This window comes from Bidens hawaiensis, unplaced genomic scaffold (assembly GCF_021521415.1).
Source record: "Bidens hawaiensis isolate Kalapana, Puna unplaced genomic scaffold, B.hawaiensis_p1.1 tig00023208_1, whole genome shotgun sequence".
NCBI classification, from domain to species: domain Eukaryota; kingdom Viridiplantae; phylum Streptophyta; class Magnoliopsida; order Asterales; family Asteraceae; genus Bidens; species Bidens hawaiensis.
Window position 1 is genome coordinate 13,103 of NW_027493635.1, and position 25,319 is coordinate 38,421.

Sequence of the window (25,319 nt, forward strand, 5' to 3'; positions counted from 1 at the left end):
ATTTTGTCTAGTGGTATTAACTATTAAGGATTTAAGATGTTGGAAGTAGTCGTGTCACTCCACCTATGGATATGGCACAAGTTTTTTGGTTTCATCAATCCGAATAACGACTTCAACTACATTATTACAAGAGTTGCACATGATTCTTCATATCAAGTTGGTGGAGTAGATTAAAAATACATGTATTATCTTGTCAAGGGTATTTAACTTGAGTAGTAGGGGGTTGTGTTTGTTACATCATTTTCCGCATTTGTGAACATGTATAAAATTTGCATAAGTGATGTAATAGATCATCCAGCACGAGTTTTCAAGCCCCAAAAAGCTAATGTGATGCATACGTGTATCATATTAGACGACATGATACTAGAAGACAAAGTGAGGGAGGTTTATACTTGCGTTGAAATCGACGTTTTCTAACAAGACGTTGGTGATGCACAACAAGCAACAACTAAACAAAATATTACGAACATACAAGTGCATCAAGATTTGAAGCCTGATTTAATGGATAATATTTCTCAGTTTTACGATGTAACTTTTAGTTATGTGTTATTGTTTGAGTAGTTTTGTTTTAGTTTTTTTTATTAATTTTTTTTATAGTCGTGGCATGAATTGATCCGTTAAGATTAATAAAATACTGACATAATCACCTCAAATATCTAAATTTGTTACTTTAAACGCCCTGTGTTGTTGACTTTGAAAAAGTGTTATTAGTTTTTGCTTTTAATTGATTTCTTTTTCTATTGTAAAGGGCATGAATCATTTGTTTGACTAATTTGTAAAAAAATGGGACTCTAATTCAGTATTCTTCGATAAGTTCACTTTGGTAAGCCCCAAATGTGTTAACAGGAAGGACCCTTTCGTACAACCAAGGATCAAAGCCATATCTTCTAATCGATTAGAAGTGGACAAGTGGTGCCAATACCGAAGACTGCGCGCTTATTTAAATTTACCTTGAGGCCTGTGACAAATCGAAGCAACGAAGAATCCATGCCAAATTCAATTTGTTCGCTAAGGACTAATCCCCAACAAAGATACAATCAGGAAACAAAGACCGTTAGTCTCACTGTGGAAGGGGGTCTAATACAATCAACCTCCAACTTGAGAATCAATGGGGGGTTTCTTCGGTGATAAGTTATTAGCGATAGAGAAAGTAAGAGTAGAGGTAAGTATAGAATGGATAACGCGAATAACTTTGGGGTTCTAATCCTTTATTTGTAGGACGGATGGCCAAGGAGTAACAACGTTTTGATTAGTTGTCCACCTCCCTTTAAGGATGGTGTACATCTTATGCGTGGGCTTCCTCCTCAAAAGTAGTGTCCTTACTTGTTTTGGTGAAAGGGTTTGACTTCGCCTTCTGCGGCTTTCTACAAGTCGACGCTTGGTATTCAATCCCCTTGTTTGCATGCTGCAAGGGATCTCTTCGACTAAAGAGAGATTCAAACATTAGGTCCTCGATCTTATCATTTCCTTCAATGGGTCTCATATACTCGAATGATATAAAAAGATATAAAAAAGAACGTACTCCTTTAACATATTCCACAAAATATTCCGTAAAGGGAAAACACACTCAAACACCACATAGGTTCCACAAACGGGTCAAATGGCCCTATTAGGCATGTTCTAATATATTTCTAAGCCATTTAAGAATTTAGTTTTTGATTTTAAGGGCTAATTAGGAACTTAAAGTTAGATTGTAATTCATGCTGATATAAGAATAGTTGGTTTGTGCTGACTCTCATCCCACAAATTTGATATAAGAAAAGTGCCATATTATATTATATATATACTTGCTTCATTTTAAAAAGATACATGTGCCAATGTCCTTATCAAGTACATATAGTAACCATGTGAAACAAGGTGGAAGCTACCTAGGCAGTACACTACACATCCTTTTAATTTTCAAAGTTAAATGTACTTGATGAGCCAATATCCCTCAAACTAAGCACTTGAAGAAGTTAGATCGGATTTATTGAACCATTAAGCGCCCCTTTTGTCCTTGAGATTTCCACGACGACTCAAGTTGCAACAAATGCAACTTCTCCACAAATGGTTCGAGGACTTCAGCTTCTTCTTCGGGTGCAAATGCCATGCAAATGCTTAGTTCTTGAACCGCCTTCCCATAATCCCTGAAAAAAGATAATGATATGTCAACCCAACCTCAGCCATACCAAAATTACTTATTTATACTGGCCTAAATCCGTTTTGACAGGCTAATGACACATCTAACACGTCCATTATGTCACTTTTGTATTAAGAAAGGATATCATACCTACTATAGTACCACATCATGCCATAATCCCTCCTCAAAGCCCAATTATGCGGCTGCAGGATCAACAATCTCTCTGAGGCCATGATAGCCAGCCTAAGATCTTGAGGGCGCACCAACGGGATGCTAGAACCATTAATCTTACTCAATTTCTCATTATCATCATGAACAGGTCTAAGTGGAGAAGTCAACATCAATCCATGGTTCATTCTTGACGCGCGTTTCCAATGAAGCCTCTACAAATATTTTAGAACATGATGAAAACTGACCAACAGATGAAGTTTTTCTCATAATTTTAAGCAAATTCTTACAATCAAATTAGCAAGATAAATCCCTATTATGTCCCGGTTTGTAGCAATATCAAGACCCGGAAGTGAATTGCAGGTTAAGTCAGACGCCATTGACTTCGGGTCCTCAACACATCGTCCATTAACAATCCCAAACAAGCTATGTCCTGAATTCACCTTAAAAAGCTCCTAGACACAAAAGGTTTTCATTTTTCATATTTCAAAGTTCTTTATATGATTAACAGATTATTTGATCTAAAGTTAAATATACCTCTGGATTCCCTGTTTTGGGCCAAATCAAAAAGTCTTCACCGACCCGCGACCCGACAATGGTCAAATTTAGTCTTTTACAAATTTCAATGTATATTATGCTAAGCAAAATCGCTGCCGAAAAGATAGACACAAATCACATTCAAAATATCAAAAAAAGTAAAATAAAAAATGCATGTCATATATAAATACAATGAACATATACATACCACTGCCATATTTGGAGCATAAAGCAGAATGCAAGTATGAACATTTTGAATCTACAACAAGTGATCTTCTGAAGCCAATCGATTCAAACAGAACTTTGTTAACAGCCTCCAAAACTTCAACCAAATGGCACCCAATGTCTTTTGAAACCAATTCAACTTTAACTTCTTTTGCTATGTTGTCTAGTTCTAACATCCAATCATCAATTTTCTTTCCTGCCATAGGCATAGATTCAATGTAGTCCCAATCATGATGAAATTATGAATATAATTTGTAAATTTATAGGGTGTGGGGCTGGAAGTGAAACAAGGAAGAGGGCCATGCTAGACATATATGGGTGATGGATAAGGAGTGAATATTGAAATTATATCATCATATGACAAATGTAGGTAAATGTACTTTTACTCCCACCAATCATAAATAAATGCTAGCTGCTTTTGTTTGGATCTGATTATTTAACTTTTTACATCATTATTTTTGAGATGGTTTATGACTCAGATGTAAAAAAAAAAAAAAAAAAAAAAAAGAAAACTAGCTCTTTACAATTTACATCAATGTTTATATTTATATGTATTGTTTTGAACTTGAAGATGTTTTTAGAAGCATGCATATTAGATTTATCCGACCCCGTTATTCACTATTGGGCTGGTTGAGAAGGTCATTTTCGAAGCTGCCGTTTCATAGAAGACTTATTTAAAAATGATATTTTAATATATGTAAGGTCTTTTTTTAGCCGGGTTTTTTAGTGACGGCACAACCCTTCTCTCTCACTCTCTCCCTCTCCATTGGGTTCCCATACTTAAAATCTTACCCAAGTTGTTTGATTCAACGATATCAATATGTAGAAGATAAAGTTTTTTCTTTTTTTGGTTACGAAAACAAAAGTTTAATTTAAATTGCTTAAAAATAATTGTTAGTACATGTATTAATTTTCTATTGTTTACCTATGAATATATATATATATATATATATATATATATATATATATATATATTATATACATAAATTAAAATTTTTTAAACAAATAACTTTTATTTTTTTTAATATTACAAGAAAGGAGTGAATTTTTTATAGTCATAGTATTTTATTTTATTTATAAGTTTTAAAAATTAAAAAAAAATGAATGTAGTTTTTTACTCTATATTCTATTAAGGTAGAATCTCGTGTATTTTAGGCGTTTAATAAATGTAATGTTATATATTTACTACTATAAAGTTCGAAAAAGTTCATGTATTGCATAGGTTAAATAAATTCGTGTATTGTACGAGCTAAATAATTTTGTGTATTATATGGATCGAAGAAAAATATAACGTAATTTGTTAATGCATGCAAACATCGAGGTATATGTCTTAGAATTGAACTTTGACGTGAGGTTATACATTTCGTTAAGTTACTTATTAAAACATTTTTTTTTCAACAATGTTATTTTTTTATTATTTTAGTAATTATCAATGTTAATTCAATTAAAGTGCACTAAGTTCTTAAATATCCTTTAGCATAATTAAGTTAACTTAAATTGCAATCATAAATATAAATTTCTATACTATTTAATAAATAAAGTTTTCTAAATGTCACATGTCATCACTATTTATATTTACAAAATTTTTCATCCTCTCTCTTATATTAAATACATTTCTCTTTTTAATATTTCATTTTCAATTTTTAATAATTCCATCCTAACTTAAAAGAATTAATATCATCATAAATATGTTAATTTGTTTAATATAATATATATTGCATTAGTTTTTAATATTAGATTTATAAGTAACCAATACGAAACGGGTGGGTTTCTTAACTAATTAAAGTATCAAAGATTGTTCATGTCAAAATAGTTTAAAATTAAAATGAGTTTTGTTTCACGAGTTGGTTTAAAAAAGTAGCCATTTACACCTAAGTTTGATATAAAAAATAACAAAGAAATAATTAATGATTTATGAATTTTCTAACAACTTTTTATTTCCAAATTACGTAATATATAATTTTTTTTATTGTATAATATATCTTTATATATGTGATACATTTTTTTTTGTATTTCACGTTATTTTATTATTTAAAAAAAAATACTTATTCTAACCCGTGTGCTACACAGGTAACTAACCTAGTATAAGTATATATAAAATCATAAATTATCTTTACTATATATAATATACCAAAAAGAGCAAATTAAGACACTTTAAATATTTAATGCATAATATACAACATTAACTAGGGGCAAAAATGTCATTGTAACTAATTACAACTTTCATCCCTTAAACTTACATCATTGGTCCTTGGTCTTTTACATATATATTATTTTATTTTCACTTTTAACCCAACTACCTCCACAATATTTAAACAGTCATAACTTTTTTGTACGTTAATATTTTTTAAAATAAATGACATCATAAAAACGAGCATTTTATTATCTTTAATTTGATTATGATATTTCTATAGTTTTCAAAGTAAAAAAATTATGCAAAATTGTTTGTGGTTTGCTTTTGATGGTTTTAAATTAAACCATGAGCTAACGTTACATGTTTTTTTTCGTCGAAAACGAAAATAAACTGTTTTTAATTTAAACCCAACTAAACCGAACCATTACCAACGATTAGGTTCCGATATAGTTTGTACTTCAATAAAAAAATGAGTTTAAAATTTAAAACAAAAATTATTAATTTACATATACCTTCACTTCAAACTAATCATCAACTAATACATTATTAAGAGAATCATACTATGAACAAAGATAACTTTGGTCATATAAATAAGGGATTACTCCATAAAATAGTAACCAACTTTGAAACTATAAATAATAAACCATATTAGAATAAATAGAAGGCGAAATCATAACAAGAACAAAGATTATAAAAAAACCACTGAAAATTTGGCTAAATTAAAGCTGTAATAGACGAGTTTGCTCGTATTAAATAAAACCTTGTTTAACTATATATTTTGACTGAATAATATATATTATATCTAATACTAAATAAGTAAATAATTAACATTTCAATATGTACGGCCACCTCCGGTTTCAACCGTGAAACCAAATTGGTGAACGATCTCACAGTTTCAAACGAAATAATGAACACCCAAAAATTTGTTACATGATTATCAAAGTATGTGTTTCTAGTTTCCCGTTGTATCACGCGGACACTCTTCTAGTAACTATCAATAAATGCCAATTAACTGGTGGTGGAATGGAAAGATATATTTGGTGTTTCACATAAACCAAGTTCGATTTCTGCCACCATCATTTAGTTTCAGCGGCGCTAGATGATGATGAGTGACTAGGCGAGTATGTGACGTTCAATAGTTGGATTCTTGAATTGAACGGGTTTTACCTCACCGCGCCGTTATTCCTTCGGGCGAGTGTTCACGAGCGTAACCTTAGGTAAGGGTTTACCTAGGTCAACAGGAGAATGTATCCCGATGTGGTGAAGTTAGCCAATAACTTATTTAAATAATTCTTTGACCGTTAAAAATTATAACTATCAATAATTAGTTTCATGTCAATTTGATTTGGTTAATAATATAGTAACTATTCATAATAAACTAACAGTATTGATGATTAATTTTATTAAATTTAAATTAAATATATAAAAATATATCTTTTAATATCATTATTATTTTTATGGAGAAAGAAGAGACACAATTAACAAGACTTAAAATGGTGGAATGTGTCTTCTAGGATTTTTATTTATAAGATATACATATAGAGATACAAATATAGATATGGATGCAGATATTAAAAAGTTTAATGTTAGGTCTAGATTTTTTTAACTTGGAACGGCTATTTGAATCGTTGACGAGCCCCCATCTTAACCGATCATCTTTATTCTCCTCTTATGAGGATCATCTTTATTCTCCTCTTATGAGGAAACCCACTATAAACGATAAAATATCTAACCCAATCTAAAATCCTTTTTCTTAACACAAGTGACACTTGAATCATAAACCTCCCCTTCTTTTTTTAAATAAAGTCTTTGAAGGCCACTTCAACCACTAGAATAAGAGATTGTTGTGTATAATATATTTGATCATAAAATAATAGAGTATAATGTGAAAGGATGAAAAGAGAGTGCCATGGATAAGGTTGTTAGCCAGAAAATATGGAAATAATTGACACTGACGCAGCTGGATGCCATCATACTTGATTGATAAAAATTATACACAAAAATAGGGGTGTACACGGACCGGATCGAACCGGACGAGAGCATGTCCATGTCCGTCCGTTAAGCTTTTGACGGACAAACGGACGGTTCACGAACACTCTACCAAACGAAAATTCATATCCGTGTCCGTCCATTAAGAAATTGAGTTTGTCCGTGTCCGTCCATGTCCGTCCGTTAATATTTTAAACGGACGTTAACAGACAATAATGGGCAAATGGACACTAATGGACATTAATGGACAAACAAATATGTGAACATTAATGGACAACGAACACTAATTGACAAATATAAACGGTTACATATTAACACCAAGCATATATCTAAAAAACTTCACATACAAATTAGGAATTACACCATATAACATTCAAATATACTTAACACTTAATATATTAACATAAAGTGGATCACTATAATATAAGAGACATCAAACATGTGTAATAATATAAAAGTGTTATTAATAACACTAGAAATTAATGCTGGATAGATATGAACACTAACGATACCTGTCGGACATTACCAGACGTAATCGGACGAACGTTACCGGACGTTCACGAATGTCCGTGTTCGTCCGTTAAGCTTACCGAACGAAATTTGTGTGTTCATGTCCGGTTCGTTTATTAAACGGACAAACATAAACGAACTTCCTGCCGAACGGACGCCCGTCCGGTTCGCTTACAACCCTACACATAAATGTTAAACCTTTGTTAAATTTAACCAATTTCTTAATGATAAAATAATAATGTTTGATAACACATATACATTTATTTTGGATTATTTTATATGTTATTATCTTACCTATAAAGATATGTAAAATAAGTATCTAGAAAAATGTAATATTAGTTTATTATAGAGAAGTATATATTCAAATCCGTAGGGATTGGATGATGACTAGATGACTTAAATTATTCCAAAATGATTTCATTTTGGTCCCTGTTGTTTCAACTCATTTTGACAATTTTAGTCGCTCATCTTCGGAAACTTCTACCTTTTGTGCTTCAATAATGTATAAGTTGATGTCATCTTTGTCTCTTTATTTCTTTATTAGTAATTTACGGAAAAATTAATATAGTATATATGGATCCAAATCACTAAGAAATTGGTTAAAAGCTTATATGATAATACAAAAGGGATATAAAAGCTTATAGTATATAAGAAATTTAGCTTCGAAAGCCAATTCAACATGTTTGAAATTCAAATCAGACTATGTGATCTCAAGTACATAATGATAGAAAAGCAAACCTTATCCATCATCACAAAATTACATTGATCATCTAAGAAACTCGATAATCGACCTACAATCATCAATCTTGTATGTACGAACCCATGATGAAAGTAATTTTTTAGTTTTTAACCATCAAAGACGAATATTTCAAAGATTATCTTATTAAATTTAAGTTAAATGTTCAGTTTGAAATTCAACTTCTTTAAGTCTTCAAAATGCTACTGAAATAACATGTATATCAAGTAACATAGAAGTAATAGTTAAACCACTTAACCTTGTCAGTGGCAATTGCTTTCTCGGTCAAAACCTCATTAGTGGAAACTCTAATCACTTGTAACTTACTCGGGTAGTGACAAGTTCCAATCAGTGGTATTGGTAACTTCATCTCAGTGAGAACTTTCCCAATCATTAATTTGCAACTCTTAAATTCAATACAAGTACAATGAAACTTTGTGGTACCAGCCAATATCAACTCGATCGATGGGAATTGATCATTCACCTTACTTATGGTCGACTTCAACAAGTTAATTGCTATAACTCGGTCTCAACATTAACTCGATCGATTGTAACTTGTAACTAATCAATAGTACGTTCCTACTATTGATGCCTTCGGCAATAGCTCATCTTCTCTTCTTTGATACCAAATTGCATTGAATTGATGGCAGCAACTTAGTCATACAAGACTACATCATTATATTCTAAGTATTCTGTGTGACATGATTATAACTATATGTTTAACTAATTAAATCCAACTATAAATGACATGAATACTTGTGTAATTCGCTATTAGAATCTCATTTTTTTTATTCTGTTTAAATAGGACACGGTTATACAATGCATGGTAGATAATCGTTGCCATCCTGTAAATCAGTACCATATGTTCAAGATCAAAATCAACATCTTGTGGAGTTGTACCCAATGCTCAATTAAATTGCTATTGAATATCCATCATTGAAGTATAGTGACTTGCTGATGTTTAATCCCACATGTCCACATTTACTAAACACACAACTAACATTTACCATAAAATTTAATCTTTTAATGCGTGGGAGACTTTTTTGTTGTGAAAGAAAACAAAAACATTAAACATTTAGTTTTTAAATAAATTTGTCTATTAAAACTGGGAATAATTAATTACAAAAACCACATTAGTATATATTTGAACTTATTTAATCATAAGTTCTACCACCATCTTCGAATCTTCTTAAAGAAATTACCAAGTAGTACTAATTTATACATATAACCAACATAAAGCTAGTTTACTTAATTATTGTTATCATTCAAAAAGGAAGTGAAAAAGGATGGTAGGAAAAGGACATGCGTGGATAGTAAATTATTGCCCTCATAGCTAGAGACTAGAGAGAGTGACACAAAAGACACATCTATAAGCCGGTCTCAAAATTAGTAATAGGAACCGGATTGTATCTTGTATTTAGTTATATGATCTTCATATATTTGGCATTTATTGTTGAGATAGTATCTCAACTATAGAATATATCATTGTAATTATTTAAAGGGAATTGTGAATGAGAAGAGGGCAACAAGGCAACTATTCTACAATTAGTTAGGTAAAAGTAAGAACATGCAGATTTACGGATGGTTAATTGGGCTGGTTCTAGTCAATTCAGTATGTTTGAAACTACATTTAACTTGCCAGCATTTGGCTAGATTTTGCTGGATCTGGCTAAAATGTTACTAAAGTGCTTTGATGGAATATGCAAGGCATTCTGGTTGCGCATCAGCTCGCCACATGAGGGCACCTTGGTCGTTTTTTACTAGGATTGTTCAAGAAAACTTGCGGCTCACTTAAAGCTCGCTTAGAAAAAAAAAAACTTCTTGCTAATATCAACTTGTTTATAATGAAATAAAAGGAGCTGAGCTCGAGCTAAAGTAAGCTCAACTCGTTGGCTCGTTTAGGAAAGCACAAATCTTAACATAGACTTAATTGCAATTTTGGTTCATGTGGTGAAATCCAAAAAGCCGGATTCAACCCAGTGGTGGATTTTTCGCAGGAATAACCCCTGTGGTGGTCCTTTTTTGCAATTGGGTTTTCCGTCTGGTCAAACGTTTGTTGACCATTAAATCCAGAGAAAAAGTCGCCTTTTCACGCCTAATAATAAAAATAATTATAATAATAAGACTTAATCAGAGTTGTGACCCCAATGGTGAGACTCGTTTTGCAGGAAAGACCCCATGCATCCAATTCTGCAACTTACATCTTCTTCTTCAATCTTCAACCTTTGACACCCTAACCCTAATTCTCCATTCACTCAAAGTAACATAAAAGATAAAAACATAAAAGATATCACTGTCCTCTTCTCCAAAACCACCACCATCTCACCCCACCGATTAACCACCCTCGATGTACACCACAACCACCCACAACTGACGTCTCCACAAAAAACTGCCACTGTACTCACCATCCACGAGCCACCGCCCTCATCGTCTTCACACTACCAATCACCACATCCCTTCTACCGATCAGGAAGCCTGTAGTACCGATTCCAATCACTATTGTGATACTTACCAAACCACTAAAATTCAATCCCACCTCCATGTCCGATCACCCGGTTAAGACGTTTTTCAACCTTCAATCTTGAAATGAGGTGAGGGGGTTTTGAAGCAGGAGATATATAATGATGGTTAGGTAAATAGAATCAATTCAATATTTGAATAAGCAGAATCAAAATTTTATCAATACCTAATTTAGTTCCATGGTTACGTGTATTTGGTCTGGCAAGACCCGGGTTCAAAACCCATTGTGCATGGTTTTGTTTTTATTATTATTATTATTATTATTATTATTATTATTATTATTATTATTGTTTTCTATATCTATATCTATATTATATATAAAGGAAGGCTGATGGGCACAAACGTTTTTTTCATAATTGCATGCGAAAGATAAAACCGGCATTTTATAATAGGGCAAGAAAAATAATTTGTCAATGTATCCATCACTTCTTAAAGCTTTTAGTACAACAATATGAAACTTCGTTTTTTGTGAGATCACCTTCAATCCTTTAGAAAACAAAAGGTTATGGTTTAAATATGTTGTTATTATTATTATTATTATGGTGACTATCTACATTCTTAAATCCCATGTTTCATTATGTTTCTATTAACTTTGGGCATGTTTGGGATTGAGGTGAGAAAGTGCTTATGGATTTTAGAGGAGGCAAAAAGACTAAAAAAACCCCTCCAAAAGCACCTAAAAGTAGGGCTGACAATTCGTGTCTTAACAGGTTTAACAGGTAAGAGGCGATGCGCGTAACACAAATATCAAACTTGAATACGATTCTTTTAACTACTTTATATGTCATGACTATAAGACAATTTTAAGTTTTGTGTACCAATAAGGGATAATGAGGAAATCTAGCCTACTAATTTCAATTATTTAAGAAAATAAAAAATTCACATACCGCACTTTTTTGATTAACAGGTCTTATCGTGTCTTTAACAGGTACCCAATTGCCAGCCCTACCTAAAAGCATCAAGCTTGGTGCTTTTAGAGGGGCTTTTTAGACTTTTTGCCTCCTCTAAAAGTCATAAGCTATTTCCTACCTCAATCCCAAACATACTCTTTGTTAGCTTATATATAGTGGCTTCTTGTGCTTGTATTAGATATACATACATAGATACCAATGACTAAGAACCTCCCTTTTCTCTACTTATCATTTTCTCTATACACTATTGCTCTAGGTTCGAAGAATATAATAAGGAAATGTTGAGGCGATTTGGGATAAGGAAGAAGATGCTATATAATGCCTGAATATTTTGAAAGCTTGGACTAAACTAACCACACTTTTGGTAGTGCCAGAAATTTGTAAAATTCATTGTGTTGGTTTACATCAACTGACGGCTTGAGATTATATTTAATAATACAATCTAGATGTTGTTATGAGATTATTATTATTAAAATTGTAATGCATATGAAGGAACATTATTATTATTATTATTACTACTACTATAATGTGAGTTAAAATGTGTGTAAAAAGCCCCAATCTATTAATAATAGATTGATTGACGATATACAAGTAAGTAAATAAGTAAGCAATGAATTGAATTAAATTGAACTGGTAATACATTGAACAAGTAAAGTAAAGTAGATTGAGAGAAGTGACCAGGTTTCTTTAAGATGACAAATGCGATGTTGATTTGAGGCATCGAATTTAGACTTTGTTTGTCTATAAATTTGTGAACTTTGATTATATGCATTGTTAGTATTATGCATATTTAACTGCATGTAATATTGTTAGAAGTTTTAGAAGATAGAGGGTCTAAAGTAATTAATGACATTAAAGCTGTATAGTGTTATTTGATTATTGTTTCCACTGCTTAATTGATTCTAACAACAATTAGATTCATTTCGTCAAACTATTATAATCAAACCATCACATTACTCATTACTTGCTTGGCATTGGGAGAAATGGAGTCGGTTCAATTTTATTAACTTTCCGTCGCAGACAGTTCTTGATGTAGTTTCTGTTTGTTTCTTTTTATTCCTTGTAACTATGGACTCTTTAATAGTCCGATTTTGTTTTTTTCCTTTAAAGTTGGCCTTTATTTGTTTACATATCTAGAATTTAGGGGTTTTATTACTGGAAAATTGGCTTCAAAGATTTTATCAAAAAAAAGGGTAAAAACTAACAATATTAGATGTTTTTAACCATATTAACTCATAAAATTTTTATACATTATATGCACTTTAAAATATAAGTTTAATAATATGGGTAAAATAACAAACAATCTATAAGTTAGTTTCAAGTTTCAAATTGTCAAGCTATTAAAATTAAACCAGCACATTACCGGCTTGGAGTGGGAGAAATGGAGTCGGTTCAATTTTATTAACTTTCCGTTGCAGACAGTTGTTGATGTAGTTTGTGTTTGTTGCTGCAGTTTGTGTTTGTTTCTTTTTATTTCTTGTAATTTTGGGCTCTTTAATAGTCCGATTTTAGTTATTTTTCTTTAAAGTTGGCCTTTATTTGTTTACATGTCTAGAGTTTATGGGTTTTATTACTAAAAAATTGGCTTCAAATATTTTCTCAAAAAAAAAAAGTAAAAAGTAACAACGAATAGCCACGAGTTTCTGATCATATGGATCAAACAAAGGATATGCTACAAAAGGTGCCATATTTTTAGTATTTAAAAAAATTGGATAATAGGATAATATATCATTCACACTTATTTTTCATTTGCTCTTAATGGAGGGCTTACCGTTTTTAATTCTCAGCTTCCTATGTATATAAGTTCATCCCTTAAAGTCATATTAAATAAAATAACTCATCATTTTATATTTATGAAATGAAACTCATACTCCATGAAGTCACCAATTAACACATATTTATGCATGCATTGAACTTCAACATTTCCTACTAAATATAAGTTATTATTACCCTTACTTTCCTCCAACATCTATGAAACTCACACGTCATGAAGTCACCAATTAACACCTATTTATGCATGCATTGAACTTCAACATTTCCTACATTATATAAGTTATTATTACCCTTACTTTCCTCCAACATCTATGTTCCTTTCTTGCACCACTACAGCCCACGAATATGGCCTGCTTACCTCTCGGCATCATAATGTTCTACATACTAACACGCTTGGATGCCATCGAAGTTGTTAAATGTAGCTCTATGTGCAGGCAATGGCGTGACATGATATCAACACTGGAGTTTGAGACCGCTCACTGCTCCCGCTCGCGTATTGCAGCAAAGCAAAGAACTATTTTTATACATGATTTCAACTACTCAACTTATTCGATGAACCTGAAACACAACACTTATGGTCCAGAGACAATACCATTCCCGTTCCAGAACGGCCTCACGGGTGTAGAAATACTAGCACACTTGGATGGTCTATTGTGTGTTTGCTTCAACGAAACCAGTGAGATGCTCCCCTTGTGTATTTGAATTTTCTTTAATTTTGCACACATTAATCTTTCAATCCATGAGCAACTGCTGAGATAATAGTTAAATAACATATAATAGATTGAAGTTTAGGGTGTTAAAATTTATAACATAATTGGCGGACCCAATGTGACTTGAATTAGCATAAACCCATCAGGTGTACGGCGCCTTTCGCACGCCGGTTGAAAATTATCTCTACAACAATATGTCACATAAGGCAGGCTGGATTATGTAAAGAATTGTTTTTTAGTTTGGTACAATTGCCTCATGCAATGTTTGTCGCTTTGTTGCTCAATTATTTTTAAGTTTTTGTTAAATTTTTTATTTATATGAGTTGAGATAATTTAATAGGTAATATTGGACAACAATAAAAATAGCAGAGGGTCTTTCTTTGTTGCATTTAACTTCTTAAATAGCTTCTCAAACTCTAAGTGGCATTTTAAACTAAAATGTGTAATGTTAATATACATTTTAACCGTGCAAAGTAATTAATATAATTTGACTATACATTAGACTTAATATATAATTTACGGGTATGGATAGGAAAATGGTTGTTATCAAACCAAGTAACATTGAAATTCATAATGGAAATAAACCGTTTTATGTCACGCTTGCTCAAAATAAAGAAGAGAGAATGACAAAAGTCCAGGTTTTCTGCTGGTTTTTAAATTTTTGAAAACCATTTTCTTTGGTTTATCATTTGGTTGAAAAATATTGAACCAATATATTAAATATAGCTTAAACATTTTGTTAAGTTATAGTTAATTGATTATTAATTCATGTAACTAAAATTATTTGGGTAAGACGTCCATGCGTCCGACAATGGTACCTAAAGTTATCAAGTTAGTACATGATCAAGGAAGTCAAGGATAATACTTCAGTAAATTTTACTCTAAACAAAGTTTATGTTATTATTCAATTTAACGGTTCATCAATATTAATTTATGTACTAAATTACATAAAAATATATATACTTATCCGGTTCTTGACTCTGGTTCAACTAATCCAATTGGTCCTACGGATATACCAAAAAACACGTCATCGGCAACACCTTAATACGATCCCGCCGCAACGCGCGGGCACTTATGCTAGTTATTAATAAAAAACTTAACATAACAAGGGCCTAATTTGCATATATTTATAAACCACATGGTGGCAAATTACAAGGGCATAATAGTCTTTTCACATAAAAGCTAACTTTTGTTTCATGACGGGTACCAATTGAAAAAAAAAAAGAAAAAAAGCCCACCACATGGGTCAATCATGTGAAAAATCTATCAACGGTTGAATTGCGTTTTAGGTTTAACCACATAGTTAATTAGTTGTGAATTATGTGTATTTAAAAAGTAATATTTTTATTTCTTTACACATATATATATATATATATATATATATATATGAGTGTGTGTTTTTGTAAAAATTAAAATTACATTGAAAAATAAGTGAACTATCCTGATGAGACACGACAGCTTGAGCTTTTTATAAGTCGAACCCAACCTCAATATTTTAGATTGTTAAAATAACGGGTTGAGTCTAAGCCTGACCTAGCTCGACTCAACTCCACTAATTTATGTCCCTACATACTTTTAACTACATGAGTAGCGTATTTCATTGTGTGACTAAAATCTATTACACGGTTTACACCAGGATACGTAATTAATGAATAGTCTTTTAAGTGCTCTAATAATTATCAATATATAATGTATAACTTATTTCATTGTGTCTAAAATCCTCTTTTAAGTTTATAAAATTATTCCAAGTAAGTGTGCAATTCAAATTAAGAAAAACGAACTAATAAGAAAGCACATCCATATGTACAATACACACCGATAATAGTTAACTTATCTAAGAGAACGAATGACTATTGAGGGAGAGTCGGATCAAGTGTGGACAATGAGTTTCAACTTTCAACAAGAAGGATCATGGGGATACAAAGGTGCAGGAGGGTCAAAAAAAATGAAAATTCCAACTTCAAATTACAATATCACCAACATACCACACGACAACACTACCATGAGAATCTGGTTCAAGATTCAGAATTTGGAGAATCTAGTGGACGTTTACTTGGCCAAAAAGAAGAAAAAGTTTGATAGCACCTTTGGGTTTGCTAAATTTGTCTATGTAAAGGATCCGTTGGTGCTAGAGGATCATCTAAATCGATTTATCTTGATAATACGATATTGGAGGCAAATATGTCTAGGTTTAGTAGAAGGAAAACCTCTGTTGTTGATATGAGATCTCAACAGCTCAGTGGTTCATATGTGAACGTTGCTCCGATCTATCATGGGACTACCAATAACATGTACTATGCGAAAGTCACGAGAGGAAGGCCCGCAACACACGGAGAGGTGCCTATAAGGGTTGAGAAGAATTTATCTACTTATAACATCATCTACATACCAAATTCCATTACTCCTAAATCTGCAGACTTGTTAGATTTTTGTGTGGTGGCTGAAGTGAAAAATGTGAATTCACTTTTTGACGTTAAGTTAAATGAGTATTTTGTTGGGTTTATACAATTTAATTCTTAAATGGGCTTACTTTGTTATGATTTGGGTTATGCAAAAAACCAGTGTATAAAAGTAGTATTGTTATGTAGGGATGAGCGTGGGACAGTACCCGTATTTGCACTCATACTTGTACCCGTTTGTACTCGTACCAAAAATCAATAAAAACAAGTACCAATACTCGTACCACATTTTTTGGTATGGTACGAGTACGGGTACGGGTATTGGTACGGGTATTTTGGTACAATACCCGTTTTTGTACCACTTTGCTTTTTTGTTTCCAAATTTTCGCCGATCTTGAAACCGGTACCGGTACAAGTAACAAACAACCTTAATTAGTCCGGGTATCGGTACTTGCACAGGTACGTGCCGGGTACCAAATTAGTACATGTACCAAATTGGCCATCAATTTAATGATAAGATAGTATTGAAGAACCTAACTCGGTCGTCGACTTTAAGTGATTTGTTTGGTACTTGTTCCATAATAACATGGTTGGAGAATTAATTTTATATATTAAATATGAAGAATCTCAATTAAACCCTTATATAATAAAAACAGGTACAAAATACCAAATGTACCCATACCGTACCCGTACCAAAATTCAACAAAAATGAGTACCAATACCCGTACCGAATAAGCTAAATCTGTACGGGACAGGTACGTGTACGGGTACGGTACGAGTACAAGTACGAGTATTTGGGACAAAATGCTCATCCCTATTGTTATGTCTCAAATAAGACTAGAACCTACAACCTTTTGGTTGGAAGTCATGCCATTTGCCACTAGACCAAGTTAGTTGTTATCTAATTGAGTTCAAACATTAAATATACATATTGTTTTTCATAAAAATAGACGTATTTTTTTTAAAATTCGGGATTAGTGTCGGCTAGGGGCCGTTGACCCTCCCCCCACCTCCTGCCCAGCCCTGGCGATATATCGTGTCTTTTTTATATATTATTGTGTTTTTTTTGCTTACTTTCGTCAATGTGTCTTTTTTCTCGACGACAAAATGTCTTTTCATCATTTTTTTTAACGGAAATGACGTGGGAAACGTATTAGTTTTTTCTTTTTTTATTTATATTTTGAGTTAAGATTTTTTTTAGTATTTTTTGAATTTTCTTTTGAGAATTTTTTTTTATCACAAATCCTTCTCACACTTCTAATTTTTGTCTCCTTTTGCATTTTATCTTTTCCCTATGTTATATTGTTATAAAAGTTACTATTTCAAAATTTTATATTTGATTTAAATGTAGGAACTAAAAATAATGTAAATAAAAACACTAAAAATATTAAGTGCTCTCACAATGTTTGAAATTTTGTTAAGACGTCATTCCCATGTAATCAAAGCATCGTCAACATAACACGGGTGAAGCCGATAAAATTTTCCTTACCTACTTTTACTCCAGCAATTAAACAGTTTACTTTAATATACGGGAAAGCAACATGTGACAACGTATAGCACTAATAAGAAGATAACATGTCACCTTGTTTGAGGTCTCTCTCCAGTTAAAACTCACATTAAGGACTACCATTCATTAGAACAAGCTAGCTGGAAGACTCCAAATACACCCTAATCATATGTTTCTAGTTGGTCCCGAAACAACTCTATCCAAAAAGTCAGTCTTTAAGGCATATGTAATGGGATCCACTACACATAGTCTAATAATAGTTGTTTATTCCTCTTTGAAATCAATCATCTCATCAATAATGAGAGGTCCATCCTAGATCAATTAATCTTCGATAAAAGCATATTGATCCATGCTAACAACAACCTAACAAACTACATCAATATATTTGCCAATAAATTTGAAATGACTTTGTACTGAAAACCAATCAAGCTAATCGGTCTAAACTCTGTCACCAACGTCAGACTAGCTAATTTAGGAATCAATGTAATACAATATGAGTTTCTTAAAAGAGGCCATAATTAATGTCATCATTCGTCAAGTCATTGTATCTTTTAAAAATGGAAAATGAAAACCTATCTGGACTCGACGACTTTACGCTCCCACATTACCAAATGACATTCTTTAGTTCCAGGATAGAGGGATCATATCCCAACACCTATCTGGGAAATTACAAAAAAATATTCTTTTAAAACTGAAATTAACCGAACAAGAATTATTGATTAATCCCTCCCTTTACTCTAGTTATGGAAAAAACTAGAGTTAAACGAGTGTTGGTTTGCGTCCAACCTGATGTCGGTATGAGACCAGATTCGGATCTAACATGTTATGTTCAAAACATTGATATGAGAATAAAATGTAAAAGGGTCGGTAGCTAATTCAGGCCAATTCATTGGGAAATTGTAAATACCTAGATCAAACTAACATAAACCCTAAATGAACCAATATGAAATTGACCACCGAAACTCCATCAATCATCGAAAGTGACTAAGGGCTTTCGTTTAGAATGTAAAAATGGAACAAATTTGAAATCGTTATGAAATCAATTTAGTTTTTACCCATTTTGCCTTTGCAAGTTTGATTCCATTTACAAAGTGTTTTTATAACTATTAGCGAGGTAGTTTTTCATCTAAAATGGAATACACCAAAAGAAGAATCGAGGAAGATAACATAACGATCTAATCCATGAAATGTATCTAGTCAATTACCGTAAATATAAGATGGATGGTAAAATAATTGGGAACCTTACATGCACACAATACACAAAAGAATAAACATACCCCAATAATATCACAACTAATAAGTACGGTTCAAGGAGAATAAGATAACGATAAACCTTACGATATCAAATGAGACCCGTTACTTATAACTAAAACCAAATATACAAATTTTTACATGATTGGCCTTTCTTCTAATGTGAATGGAGCTATTTCCATTCTATCGAAGTAGGAACCAGAAGGTCCATCATCCGGCAACAAAGCGGCCAATACCACAGGTTTAGCACCTTCTTCTACAGTAAGGAATCCTGTCTGATATGTCATATCTGTTACCACATACCCGGGATGCACTGCATTCACAAGAATACTTTGAAACTTTCGTGCCATTAATCTTGTGTAAGCATTAATAGCTACTTTCGAAACTTTATAAACAGAGGCTGTTAAAGGCCATCCATTCTCCCTCAACTTGGCATCTTTAAAATCCCTTAAAAACCATTGAATAATCTCATTTATTCTTTCCTCGGTTAAGTTCTCGATATCATGCAACTCTTGTTTCAACTCTTCATTGTGAAACCACTAAAATAACAAAAAAACTTGTAAGTGAAAATTTCAACATTTTAATATGGACATCATCATCATCGTACACAGTATATATATCTCACCAATAGCAAAGCTATGGTAAGGTTTGAGCAGGGTAAGATGTAGACAGCCTTACCTCAACCCCATAGGGATAGAGAGGCTGCTTCCGGTGAGACCCTCGGCTCGATAGTAGTTTTGCAGCAAGCCTTGGACATAAGACACATAACACACAATCATCGGTACACCGGCTGATTGGTGCATGTACCCTTGTCTTTCGGCTATCAACGCCACCACATGATGCCTGATTAATCTTCCGCCACTTTTAACGTTATTTTCACGAGATTAGTAAAATAACGCTAAAATTAGTGCAATTTTACTTTTGTCCACCCAAGGGTTCACACATATATACATTATATGTGCGCACCGCAAGCAGAGCGTTATTTTCACACATATATACATTATATGGACACCGACATATATATGTGATTAATTAACTTACATGAAAGTCACCATAAGCAGAGCTAACATTCACAATTCTTGGTGATTTAGAGAGTTGAAGAAGAGGAACAAGTGCATCTGTAACTCTTTTGGTTCCATAATAATTTATGTTCAAACATTCTTCTCCCAAATCATAAGGTTCCTCCATAAAGGCTCTTACAAGGTCTGCACTCTCATCGGTCACTTGCATCTAGTTATATCAAATTAAAATTATATAAAAATGTAACAAGTTTGGGGAGAAACAAGATGAGCGAAATAAGGATGATTATTTAAAGAATTGTATAGAGAATAGTTACATATCCTCCTGTCTTTAAATTTTTTCTCATCAACAAAAACAACTCCGTTTATAGCTGCATTGTTGACCTGTATACAAGATTAATAGCTTCTTTAAATTAAAAATGCATTTTATATATTTTGAGCAGTATACAAGATGTATAACTTCTATAAATTAAAGAAAAAGAGATTATTCAAACAAAAGTATTGTTCAATATCTTTATTTTGTAGATTAATTTTCTAAACCTAAAATTAATTGTGAATCTTCTTATAGTTATATGTCACAACTCACAACACATGGGTGTTGATATCTTTTATAGTAATTAAGGCACCAAGTTATGCAATCGGGTTGTCACCGTTCCAAAGTAGCCTAGTTGGATTTTTCAGGTTCTGTTATTTTTTTAAAAAGGATTCTATTAAGTTCATGTGTAATAGTGAAAAAAACATGATTCATGGTTATAAAGATAAAAAGAGAGCTATTTCACATGTCCATGTATGAGGTTTTACTTACCAAGATATCGAGTTTTTTAAAGCGTGTTTCAATGAATTTAATCAAATTTGCTATGCTTGTTGAATCTTCTATGTCAAGCTGATGAAAAACGACATTCAGGATGCCAGAAGTGTTGAGTTTTTCTACAGCTTGAACCCCTCGACTCTCGTTTCTAGCCGTTAATATGACTTCGATCCCGTTTAAAGCTAGTTGCCGACATATTTCAAATCCAATTCTTTTATTTCCTCCTGTCACAACTGCACATCTGAAATTTCAAAAAGAAAAAACAAGTTATTTCTTCAAGCCTTTCGAACTTAACTATTCACAAAAAAAGATGAAATTTACCTTCTTGTCTCCTCCATATTTGCTCATATGAAGTGGGGCAATAAGATGAAAACCTGTTTTATGTTGCATTAATAAAATTCGCAGCCACATAAGTTTTATCTAGATGGGATAAGTATGTATGTGGCTCATGAAAAGCAAGACTAATTTGATAAACTTGGGTTGTTCGTTGGTTGGTTGCACATGTAGAGTGATGTGCATATAGTATAATGTCTTGTTTGTTTGAATTTGATGTGAGCTTTCAACGAGTGAGCTTTCTTACAAATTAATAGTAACTTCAAGTTGGGCACTCGAAGCCTTCTTAATGTTTTACTAAAAATACAATTTGGATACATTTTAGTTGGTGGAGCATTCACATTGGGAGATTTATTATACTTATAATTCTTTAAAACTAGAGTTATAAAGAATAGTTAAAAACTACCTAAATTTTTCCTACATCTCTATGTATAGAGACTCACTATTCATTCTTGTTGGGATAACGATATTTAAACTTTTCTTAATGATTCAAAGTTTTGATAATGACCGAATTTATGTAACTTGTGTTATTAATTTATATAATAACAAACTTGGGAGGATTGTAGCTTCACCAGTATCTTATTTTCCAACCTCTTTAATTTTAGAGTCAACTGAATGTTTGTACTATCTCACCCATTATCACTTACATGTTTTTTTTATTACTTTAATAGTTTTCATCTTTTTTACATTTTTTTATTATTTAGTTGTTATTTTTATCTTTAAATATGTAATCTGTTTACTTTCATTACTGTAACGAATATAATCGAAATTAAACAAATTCACGCCGAATCGTCGCTGCAAACCCTGAGTTTTACTGACCGAATAAATGTCGTTTTAAATATGTTTTTTAATCATAGATCGTAATGAGCGTAACCAAAATAGATCAAATTTGTGCTAACTTGCCCAGGTTGGTTTACTAACCAAATAAACATCATCTTATATATGTTACTTTTTGGTATCACATACCGTAAAAAACGTAACCAAAACTGATCGAATTAGCGTCGACACACCACTGTAATACTCGGGTGTTACAGACCATATAAACATCGATTTAAGTATGTTACATTTTTCTCATAAGCTATATTTTCACACCCAAACCAATGCTGGGGTGCGAACCGTGGTTCACAGCTCACAATACTATCATGAAATGTAAATATGACAATATCTAATTAGTTATTTATTAAATCCAAAATTTCATACAAGTACAAAATTTCAAAGCAAATTACAATTTAATTCCAAATCAACACAAGTAGTCTTGTTTTTTATTTAATCTTAAGGCATCTCTAAATGTTTCTTCACCTTAGATTCAAATCAAAGTATAACATGCAATATATGTAAAAATAGATATATTTTGTTCTACAATATGTCGAGTGAGAAAATCACCAGTTTTCGATACTAAATACAATATAAGATAAAAACTGCAAACCAATATTGTGAGTATCAAAAATTAAATGAAATCAATTAATTGGTGTCGTTTGACCATTGCCTAACGAATCGAGCTTTGGCTACTAACACGACATGCTAGAATCAATGATGGACCTCTCTGAATGTTAGAATTAAACAGATTAGCAAGTAAGCAATTAGCAATCAAACATTTAATTGGTCAACAACACAATAATCATGATTTGCTAGTATGGATAACATGTAGTATGAAAAATAAGAATAGATAGGCATAAAGCCCCCAAAAGTATTTGAAAACAGTAAAACAGGAGAGTGATTACTCACCTTGACGATTAAGCGAGTAAACCGAGAGATAAAAATAAACGATCAAGGTTATCATGACAAGTATTCTAATTCAAGCATACATGCGACTTGTAAAATAGAAAAAACAGTGAAAACCGAGAACATGGACGCTGGAATTAATCCAAACGGATGTATAGAACTCAAGTTACGAGGTTTTCAGTAAATAAGCGAGTTGGTACTGTTCAAGAACTGAACTTCGAGTCAGGAGTCGGGTTTTAACCAGTAAACTTAAAATTTTATGGTGAATCAAAAAGTCTTCTGGACCGAAAGCTAATTCCGATCAGAAGGGATAGAAATTGATTAGTCAACTTTGTTAACCAATTTGCCCTTAACGGGTCGGAGTCCAATTGATAAGTTCAATCCCCCCAATCACATAAATTTATTGAGAGTTATTTTTTAGTTAATAACTATGAACGTATTTACAGAAGAAAACTTACCCGGTAAACGTTTAGAATGATGAGAAATACCGAGTCAAAGCTCAGGAAACACCAAAGTCAAACGATAGCATGTTCTTGAAAATGAAAACACTACAACCGGAGGATGGAGCTAAGGGAAAACGACGGATGAGTGATATTTTAGTAACATTCTTGGGTTTGGAGGTGTGGTTTGATTATAGAGGCAGAGGTACAACTTGTTGAACAAGAAAACGATTCGTTAAGGTAAACGAATATTGCATTGATGACAAAATCGGGTCTTTTGATCAACATAATATCAATGAAAATGGTAGAAATGAACCTAGACACTATTCAACATCATATTACTTTTCTTAAAGCTCAATTTTCGTGATTTCAGATCGATTATGGAAAGATTTAGCATTAAACGAGGATTGAAAACAAAACTGGTTGTTCAGGTGTTGGTTCGCGTGGCATTAAGGAACACAGCGTTGTTCCTTCGCGCGGCTCTAATGAGCACTTTAACAAAATATTAATTTTTTGACAGTTTTAGTCCCTGAAGTTCCAACAATGCATATTTAGCCATTTTAAGCGATTTTAAGAGTTTCTAAGGGTTATTTGACATAATTGAAAGTTATGAAAATATAAATTAAGTAAACCAAGTTAAATACTAATAAATTTAAGTTTTTATTAATACAAAAGGTCCTAATTATATTCCTGAATTGGGTAAACAAATACGAATACGAATACGGAAATGTCGAAATGTTACATATATGAGTTTCTTTTGTTTTAGTTCTGGTGCCATAATGAAATTCTTGGCGTTTACTAATTTAATTTTTTTACTACCGTAACGAAGCTAAAAGCGTCACTACAGTATTCCGCGTTTGGCGAGTTAATTAATTTATAAATTAGTGTTACTATTATAATTAATTAGCCCATAACAACCAAGTGCATACCAATGCACTGCAGGTGCAAACTAGTTGTTTATTAAAAATGAGCATATACAACATACATGTCACTATACACTTAAAGATTCATCACAAGTTAACAAGATAAAAAAAAAGTTAAAATCCTACAACTAACTCATAATAATATAACATATAAATATGTTGTGAAATTAATTAGAGAGATTCCAAACTAATTCATAATAATATAACAAAATTTATAAAAATGAAATTTTCTTGTAATTATGTTTACTTCCTGACCTGAATCGTAATCGTATCCGCTTCAATGAATGAATCGGTCTTTAGCAAGCTTTTAGATTCTCGGCCATTCTCTGGTGGTCAAACCCATTTTTGATTCATCCATAAGTCAAAAAGGTACTTAAAGGGTTAAAGGTGACGTATTCGTTTTTTTTTTATAGATTTTTCTTCATGGTATAGCTTTCCCTTTTAGAGAAGTTTGTTCCTACCAAGCATTTTACTCTCACGGATATTTTGTATCAAGTGAATTACGCTATCAAAAAGGTACTTAAATTATTGTACACCATATTAATGGCCGGCCCGGGGAATGCTGTAACATTTGCTATTTTTCAA

General features: G+C 32.2%; 1 protein-coding gene and 1 pseudogene across 2 annotated transcripts; both read right to left on the minus strand.

The window, feature by feature from the left end:
* Window positions 1–1,926: 1,926 nt before the first annotated feature.
* LOC143567056 (uncharacterized) lies at window positions 1,927–3,272 on the minus strand. The gene is made up of 5 exons (XM_077053577.1): window positions 3,033–3,272; window positions 2,825–2,937; window positions 2,578–2,742; window positions 2,270–2,502; window positions 1,927–2,126 (listed from the first exon to the last, which is right to left on the minus strand). Exons 1-5 carry the CDS (start codon window positions 3,256–3,258, stop codon window positions 1,967–1,969), a joined length of 897 nt encoding a protein of 298 aa, XP_076909692.1. The 5' UTR covers window positions 3,259–3,272; the 3' UTR covers window positions 1,927–1,966.
* Window positions 3,273–19,044: 15,772 nt separating this feature from the next.
* LOC143567057 (salutaridine reductase-like) lies at window positions 19,045–21,658 on the minus strand (annotated as a pseudogene). Its single transcript, XR_013141337.1, has 5 exons — window positions 21,638–21,658; window positions 21,314–21,557; window positions 20,826–20,892; window positions 20,531–20,719; window positions 19,045–20,028 (listed from the first exon to the last, which is right to left on the minus strand). The product of XR_013141337.1 is annotated as a salutaridine reductase-like (transcript).
* Window positions 21,659–25,319: the final 3,661 nt, after the last annotated feature.